This window comes from Rattus norvegicus, chromosome 10 (genome assembly GCF_021556685.1).
Source record: "Rattus norvegicus strain SHRSP/BbbUtx chromosome 10, alternate assembly SHRSP_T2T, whole genome shotgun sequence".
Taxonomy (NCBI): Eukaryota; Metazoa; Chordata; class Mammalia; order Rodentia; family Muridae; genus Rattus; species Rattus norvegicus.
In genome coordinates this window covers 19236511-19245034 of record NC_141543.1, presented here as the reverse complement: position 1 = coordinate 19245034, position 8524 = coordinate 19236511, and the positions used below count along the sequence as shown (strand labels likewise).

The 8524-nt window shown below is 51.2% G+C and overlaps 1 protein-coding gene and 1 long non-coding RNA gene across 3 annotated transcripts; one reads left to right on the top strand and one right to left on the bottom strand.

Annotated features, from left to right (window-relative positions):
- Positions 1-1718: 1718 nt before the first annotated feature.
- On the bottom strand, positions 1719-2439 carry LOC102551327 (uncharacterized). The gene is made up of 2 exons (XR_015631474.1): positions 2386-2439; positions 1719-2285 (listed from the first exon to the last, which is right to left on the bottom strand). It is a non-coding gene; the product is annotated as an uncharacterized LOC102551327 (long non-coding RNA).
- A 120-nt stretch (positions 2440-2559) lies between these two features.
- Tedc2 (tubulin epsilon and delta complex 2) lies at positions 2560-7685 on the top strand. 2 transcript variants are annotated; one of them, NM_001127606.1, is given in 10 exon segments: positions 2594-2647; positions 2723-2821; positions 3034-3092; positions 3211-3607; positions 4008-4061; positions 4758-4851; positions 5017-5128; positions 5234-5335; positions 6419-6609; positions 6878-7685. In NM_001127606.1, coding segments are annotated over 10 exon segments (1305 nt in total). In that variant the 5' UTR covers positions 2594-2597; the 3' UTR covers positions 7025-7685.
- Positions 7686-8524: the final 839 nt, after the last annotated feature.

Below are 8524 nucleotides of genomic sequence, written 5' to 3'. Positions count from 1 at the left end.
CGGAAGGCCTTGGGTTTACAAGGCAGCCGTCCTCAGCACCTGAGGAGTCGGCTGAAGCCTGAGCAGATACTGACCCTCCAAGTGTCTCCTCTTGAAGAAAGCACCAAGAGTGAGTGCCCCAGATACCCCTGAGCCACAAGTACAGACGGAGACTCGTTAGCTCTCTGCTTGCTTTCTGCTCAGCCCTGAATGCAGCTCTTTTGATTACTGTCGACACAATTCTGGCCGCTCTGCCAAGGCACAGTGGGGCAGAGAGAGCCCATGCGTTTGGATTGTAGCCTGAGTGTTCTCCTGGGTACGTGTCCACCTGTTTCCTCCTCTCTGAGGGGACAGAAATACCTACCTCACAGGAATGTCGTGAGGATTAAATGTGAAGAGTCTTAATGCACGAGTGGTAATTATCCCTTTACTGCCTCCCACCTTGTCCACGGTTTCCTGGTCAAAGTCCCAACTTACTGCGGCTGTAGAGATGGCCCCCTGTGAGAATACTTGTTACTGTGGAGAGAACCTGGGTGTGGTTCCTGGCACCCACATGGTGGTTCACAATCACCCTCAGTTGCAGTTCGAAGGTTTCAGACCTCTGTGGCCACCAGGTCTACATGTGGCATGCATACACACAATAAAATAAATGAAAGACTGAAGTCTTAACCCACCTCCAGCCTGTACCTGCAGGAGGCCTTACTCCAGGCACACGCCTGGGTTCACCGATTTCTCCTGGAGGCCCACTGTAAGGAGGAGTGCCCTTATCCTACCCTAAATTCGTCACTCAAACTGCCTGCATCTCAGTCCCCTTCCCTGACACAGGGCTCAAAACCTTCCTCTCTGTATCTAGACGACTAGGGTTACTTTACGTCTTAGGCTCTAGAATTAATAATTTACTATCTCCAGTTCTACTGGGCGCTGTTCCCTGCCCTTATTTCTTCCAGCAGCCAACCACATTTTTCACGTTCGAAACAAACCTAGGGGCTCAGTGGTTAAGAGCGCCGACTGCTCTTCCAGAGGTCCTGAGTTCAGTTTCTAGCAACCACATGATGGCTCACAACCATCTGTAATGGGATCTGATGCCCTCTTCTGGTGTGTCTGAAGACAGCTACAGTGCACTCACATACATAAAATAAACAAACCTAGAAGCTGTGTCTAGTGGCAGGCTTCTTCTAATCTAAGATCGGAGGAGGTGGGAGAGATGGCCCCTGGGTTTGGAGCATATATACCCAACCAGAGGACCTGGATTCAGATGCAAGATGTGTGTGGACAGAGAAGCCTTCTAATATTGAGATGGAGAGGGAGGTCGTGAGTTCAAGGTCATCATCAGCTTGAATAGGGAATCCAAGGCCAGCTGAACTCCCTGAGATCCAACTGCACATACAAGCCGACTTGGAACATAGAATAGTGTACTGATAACACACACCACTTACTGCTTCAGAAAGAGCATCATCTGGGAGACAGGCGGGTCTACAGAGTTCAGACAATGAGACCCCATTTAAAAAAACAAAAACCTACTCACTTCAGCACATCTAAACTAGACAACAGTTTAGCATGGGCCCTGCTCAAGAATGACACTCAAATTCATAAAGGATTCCATATGTTTAGAACAAAAAAAAATTGAGCTTCTGCTTCAAATGCTGTGCTACTGGGTCTGGGTTGTTGACGGGGGACTTGCCCAGCATGCAAGATTCTGACAAGTTAGAAGCCTTTCTGGGCCTCCTGAGACTGTCTCGGTGAAAGTGAAATTTATTAATGGAGTAGATGGTAAATAAATAGCTTTCAACGTGGAACACGAGTCTGGACGGTGGTGGGACAAGTCTTTGACCCCAGCATTCAGGAGGCAGAGGCAGATGGATTTATGTGAATTCGAGGCCAGCCTGGTCTACAGATCGAGTTCCAGGGCAAATAAGGCCGGTCTCAAACAAGTCAATATGAACCATGAAGCTGACCTAACTTGGTAGATCTTTGAGGACAAAGGCCGTTGCCGAGCCTTAGCTGTAGTGTTTGCATGTGGTTATCTACTGCATTCTCTGGGCTTCAGTCTCCCCTCCTCATCTGTCACTCATCTGTCCCTTGCACAACGTGCCATGACGTAGGCCAGCTTGGCAGACTTATGCTAAGTGCCACATGCTCCAGAATCCCTGGACTTCGTTGTTCACTTCCCGCACCTATCTTCCATTCCTCTGCTTCTGTTCCTCGGCCCAGTTCTCTATCATCTTCCGTCCACATGCTTGATTACTAAGTCACCCTGGAGTCAGCAAGACCGCTTATCTCTACTTTCAAAGCAGGTTCGGCAAAACCTGGATAAGGCAGAAAACCAAACATTAGAGGGTCACGGATGCCCTGCCAGAAGAGCATTATCTGGTTACCCAGATCGGAAACGAGCGAGTCTTATCTAACCTGGCGTGGTCGAGGTTCCAACAGAGCCTCTTCGGCCGCCCCGGGGGTGGGGTTAGGGAGGAGCCTGGGGTGGTGGGGTGGAGCTTGAGGTGGATTGGCACTTTGGAGCTAGCCGGTCTTGAACGCTGTGCTCAAGATTGGGTAGCCTAGCCGGAAGTGGGCGGCCTTCTGCCCGGAAGGCGCGGGACTCCGTTGTGGCGGCAAGAAAAAAAATGCTTGGCGTTAAAGCAAGCTACCTGCTACCGGCAGACTGCGCTCAGCGGTGAGTCTCGTGCCACAGAAGGGAATGGGGCAGACGGGCGTGGGGTTCCGAGGCTCACCTAGTACCTGTTCTCAGGCTGGTAGCCGAGCTGCAGGGCGCTCTGGACTCCTGCGCCGATCAACAGCGGCAGTTGGAGCGAAGCCTGCGCGTTTCCAGGAGGCTGCTGCAGGTCTGGTATGCGGACCCATGGACCTCCTGGCCAGTCCCTCCTCGGACCATCAGGATTATACAGAGCCCCAGGGCCTAGAAGACCAAGAGCAACTGCACACTTTTATAGTCCGGTTGCCATTGCTGTCCCTCCCCCTTATCCAACCGGGTGTGAGGATGGGGATCTGCTTAGAGATAGGATCTGTTTGGACCGTGCCATCGCTGCCCTTTCTTTGCAGGGAACCAACCAGGACCCCGTCTCCAGTTCCAGAAACCAAGGAAGAGGACTCGAGTCCAGGTAAACATCAGCTGCTTTTTACGGGTGCTGTCCCTGATCATTCTCTGGCTTGCTGTCATGGGGGAATCCATCCTGGGAATGTGATTAGGAATTCTTGCATGGTTCTTGACGTTCATAGCGTGTACACCGAGTTCTCAAGACCTTGAGGAGCTGGAACTTTTGACCCAGGCACTGGAGAAGGCTGTTCGTGTGAGGAAAGGTGTGTCCAATGCTGGGCAAAGAGACAGGACCCCCAGTCTGACATCTAAGGCAACCACTTCTGGTACCACGGCTTCTGCCCATCCTCAGGCTCCCAGCAGGACTGGGAGTCGTGCATTAGGTGCAAGACCCACCAAGGGCATACGACGGGCCACAGCCTCTGCCAAGGATTACCCTGAGTGCAGACTTCAGACAAGGGGAGATAAGACCCAAGTAAGAACACAAGACCAAGCTGCTGGGTATGGACCAGGCCTCAGGGACCAGGCCCCATCATCTGTTGGCCATGCCACAGAACTCTTCACATTAAAAGAGAAGGGGTAAGCTTCCCAGCCCCTCGCTAGAGAAACCGCCTTCTCTTATCTGTTTCCATCCTGACAGGGCATTGAGCTGGGTGAGGAAGCCCCAGGTGCCACCCCATAAGGGCCATGCACTCAAGCAGGCAGGGTAGAACAACTAGTTGGGATGGTATCAGATTTGTTGCTCTGGAGCCTGACCAGCCCATGGGCTCTAGATAGGCTGGCTCTGCAGGGCTTTCTCTTTGGACCCGGCTAACACCCACACTACTCTGGAAGCCCTTTCCTAAAAGCTTGTCAGAGTTAGACTATAAAAGGGAGAGGAGGTGAGAAGGTTCACCCCTAATGGGTTCTGAGCCAGGCGTAAGAATGACAGCCTTGGAGTGGGAAGAGGCTGCTCTTAGCATTGGCTTCTCTCTTACAGGACTCTCTTGCAGCTACCTGTGGCCTTCAGGAAGGCAGCTTCTCGGAATTCCCGGTAAGGCTGAGTGGAGACAGACTGGAGAACATTACCAACACTGGGATGGGCAAACGAAACCCTCCCACAGGTCTTTCTGCTTCTACTGTATCTGGTCACTGTGTACACCAAGACCCCGCTTCATCTGAGCTGGCACAGTGAGCCTGGGCCCAGCAGCTTTGAAGGTCCCAGTTCAACCAATCAAGCTTTTGTTTGTTGTTTCTCGTTTGTTTCAATGTAGTATGCGTGTGCGTTTGGGTGAGTAGGCCATCAGGAGAGGAAGTCAGATCCCCTGGATCTGGAGTCACAAGTGGTTATGAGCTGCCTGAAGTTGGTGCTGGTAGCCAAACTCATGTCTTCTATTAAAGTACCATATGCTTAACAACTGAGTCTCCAGCCCTCAGTCTTTCAAGTTTTAAGGACTGGACATGATACTTAGTCTCCAAATTGCAGATCCTCTTCCTTCTGGAATGACTGTAACAGGCCTTGCTTTGCAGAGGTGCTCGGTGGGTCAAATGGTCGCTCCTCCTCGCAGATGTTTGTGCTGTGCCCCTGGTTTTGGTCAATATCTCTAGGTTCCCTTAGGCTTCGATTGCCCCCTCCTGCCACTCAGCAAAGCCATACACTTGGGAGGGGATGTGTCCCTGCCTCCTGAGGTATACTCTGGTTAGTTAAAATAACCTTGTTCCTCTGGCGGTACCTTTGGGCCCGTTCCAGCCTGTGGGCCCAGCTCAGCTCTACACAAACCAATGACTCCACAGACGCCACTAGAGCCACCAAAACTCAGTTCCTCCATAAACTCCAGATGGCTGTATCCTTACTGTCACGGGAGAGCTGGGGATGCTGGAACAGGCTCTGAACCTGGCAGGTTTAGGAGAGGACCAGTGTGGCCTGTGTCACAGCAATGGTGTCTCTCCACACTAATGGTGGGAGGGTGGGGTCTGGCCACAGACCAGCTTCCCTAACTACTGAACAGTCAGGCTGTTCCAGCCACAGGCCCTGTGCTACAGAAGTGGAGGCGCATGCCCAGAGCCTGAGAAAGGCCTGTACACTGCTGAGACGTCATGTGCAAAAGGAACTTGCAGCAGGTCAGTGGTCCTGCCTGGACTTGGGTGGAGGGTAGAAGGCAAGAGGGACAGGTAGGGTGTGAGGACCATCATGGATCCTGCCTGAACCCCCCTTAACTTGTGTAGCCCCCACTGACTGGATGCAGGAGTACCGATGCCTGCTCACCCTGGAAGGACTGCAGACCATTGTTGGGCAGTGTCTCCACAGGATACAGGCGCTGCAAGCAGGTGAGGTTTTAGCCCAGCACTACCTGTGCTGAGGTCTGAACTCGGGTCCAGTAAAGCAAGGAATTATCTTTCTTGAGGGGGTTGCTATTCCTAAATAAATATTGGGGGTTTCTACCCCATGAATGGATGTACAGATCCTGAGTGAATGACACAGAGACAATTATGGTTTATTCACAAGCTGTAGGCACCGCGCTAAGCAGTGTTGAGCTTTTCTAATCCTTCCACCTGTTAAAACCACACAAATGTCAGTCACCTGTCAATCTGCTGTCTCCCGGGCTGCTTCTGCTCCATCAGTCTGTCCTCAGGGTGCACTTCTCTTGGCCACGGGCTCCTGGTCCATCCCATGGACGGTGACCTCCTCCTCTGTCTGTTCTCTTCCTCTCCCCTCCCGCCTACCTCCTCCCTCAGTTCCCAGTCCTGCCCCCTTTACTCCTCTGCCCAGTCATAACCCCCCAGCCATGTATTGACCAATCATGACTTAATGGGGAGCATTCTTCACAGTACATTGATACATACAGCACCCCATTGATACATACAGCATCCCAATATCAGGTTACAGTGCGGTCTGGGGAATAGTATTCAGCTTCTGAAGACACAACGCACAAGACAGACCTCAGGCACTTTAACCTCCCTTGCCTGTGTCTGAAGGAAGGGCTATCAATCAGCCTAGGGCCCAGCCGCAGACAAACCCATTACACCAAGCCTACCACAGGCCGCTATACCCTAGGTTTTTTGTTTTGTTTTTTTTTTTTTTTTTTGTCTCCTTGTTTTGTTTTGGTTTTTGAGACAGGGTTTCTCTGTGCAGCCCTGGCTGTCTTGAAACTCACTCTATAGACCAGCGTAGCCTTGAACTCAGATCTGTCTGCCTCAGCCTCCCAAGCGCTGGGATTCAAGGTATGCAATAGACACCGCTTGACTTAGTCTAGGTTGGTTTAAAAGCACAGCTTTGTATCCCCTAGAGCAAAGCATAGGATTGAGAGTAGGGAAGAGGTGCCTGGAAAGTTAAGTTCTGGCCTGTAAGAAGAGTAGAAACCTTGGTGATGGCTGCCACCCCATGAAACTACAAAATGTCTCCTCTCACAGCTGTGACAGAACAGCCTCCAGGAGTGTGCCTTGCAGAGAAGCCCACTCAGGTCTTGTCGGTTTGTGAAGGAGAGGTGGACTCTTCCTGGAGCCCTGAGCTCCTTCTCTACTCTAACACCAAGGAGCTGCAGACCTTGGCAACTTTGAAGCTTCGAGTGGCCATGCTAGAGCAGCAGATCCATCTAGAAAAGGTACTTCCTTGGCAGGTGGTGGTGATGTATACCCGGGTTCCTGGGAGCCAGTGACCTTGCCGAGGCTGGCGCTTACCCTGCCCCCGCCCACATCCCCAGGGTCAGTCTCAAGAGATGAAGGACTGGAATAGGTTGTGACGGGGCCTCTGGGCCTACATGCGAGCTGAAGCATCCTCATGGCCAGGATGTTTAGAATGTGGGGAGGGAAAGAGGATGGAAGCTTATCCCAGGGTTGCCCCTGAGGCCTTTTCTCTGTACCGTTCCTCAGGTTCTGATGGCTGAACTCCTCCCTCTGATAAACACCCAGGAGCCAGGAAGACCGCCTTGGCTGGCACTGTGTCGAGTTACATACAGTCTGCTCTGTGAGGGAGGCGAACAGTTCCTCACAGTCCTTCGAGATGACCCTGCTGACTAAGCAGTCTGGGCAGACAAGCCTCTCTGGGAGAGCCCCCTCCTCTCAGCTGCAGTGTAGTGAACAGGGATTGATGGAGATTTTCCTGTTTGGGGGAGCTGAGAGCACAGAGCTAGCACCTCACTGGGAAAGCTGGGTGCTCCCCACTTCCTCCCAGCTCTTCTTAGCCACCAGACTTCTTGGTCAGGGCTCAGCTTTCTGTGTTCCTGGGGCAGTCCTTGGCTGCCTCTCCTTTCTCTGACTGTAGACCTATAAGTATTTAAATTATATTATACCTTTTGGGTTCTTTGTGGTTTTAAGAGTTGTATCTAACCCCGGGGCAGTAGAGGTGCACGCCTTTAATCCCAGCACTCAGGAGGTAGAGGCAGGTGAATCTGTGAGTTCAAAGCCAGCCTGGTCTACAGAGCAAATTCTAGGATAGCCATGACTACACAGAAAAGCCCTGTCCTAAAAATCCAAATAAAAGAAAAGAATTGTAGGGGGCTGAAGAGATGGCTCAGCGGTTAAGAGCACTGACTGCTCTTCCCAAGGTCCTGAGTTCAAATCCCAGCAACCACATGGTGGCTCACAACCATCTGTAATGGGATCTGATGCCCTCTTCTGGTGTGTCTGAAGACAGCTACAGTGTACTCATATGCATAAAATAAATAAATCTAAAAAACAACTCATTATTTGTAAATTTAAAAAAAAAAAGAAAAGAAAAGAATTGTATCAATTAAGTATGCCTGTAATCCCACTGGGGAGACTGAAGGAAGAGGCTAAGTTTAGGGCCAGCCTGAACGCTGTTTAAGTAAAATGAAGGAAAGGTACATCAAGTAAAAATTCAAAAGTATGTCTGTCTTTTCTGCATAAGGGAAGGTAAAAAACAAAAAACATTAACATTTGTCCCCTAGTATCCGTGAAAGCCATAAGCCACATCAGGTATTTTTTTTTTTTTTTTGGTTCTTTTTTTCGGAGCTGGGGACCGAACCCAGGGCCTTGCCCTTCCTAGGCAAGCGCTCTACCACTGAGCTAAATCCCCAACCCCCATAAGCCACATCAGAACAGGCTTGACTGCCCCTGGCCACCGACCCCACCCCACCTACTCCATCCCAGTTGTCACCTGGGACCAGCCTGTGGGGATCTCGGCTTCCTGCAGAGTATTCCTCACTTAGGGCACTGTCCCCTCCTAGGCTTCACCTCTATGTAAGGAATTGTTACTCCCCTAGGAGGAGAAGAAAGGGCAGGGGTCAGGGCTGTAGTCTCTGCAGTCTTGGACTGGGGTTTCCATCATGGAAGAGCCTCAAGGACAGCTTGTTCCCCAGAGGTTTGGGTTGCAGTTAAGTGACTAGGAGATGCCTGTAGCTCCAGTTCCAAAGGACCCAGTGACCTCTTCAGCGTTGCTAAGCACTGCACACATAACGTGAACATACACCCTGCAGACAGAATACCCGTGTGCACAAAATAGATTTAAATATGTGCGCCCATATGGAAATGTGCACCTTGTGTGTACCTGATGCCCAC

Bases quoted from the DNA above. Each gene is read 5' to 3' on its own strand.
- Tedc2 (XM_087569153.1), top strand. From the start codon at position 2,598: ATGCTTGGCGTTAAAGCAAGCTACCTGCTACCGGCAGACTGCGCTCAG. The intron at 5,129-5,233 runs GTCAGTGGTCCT...TAACTTGTGTAG, and splicing joins GCAAAAGGAACTTGCAGCAG to CCCCCACTGACTGGATGCAG. The intron at 5,336-6,418 runs GTGAGGTTTTAG...CTCCTCTCACAG, and splicing joins GATACAGGCGCTGCAAGCAG to CTGTGACAGAACAGCCTCCA.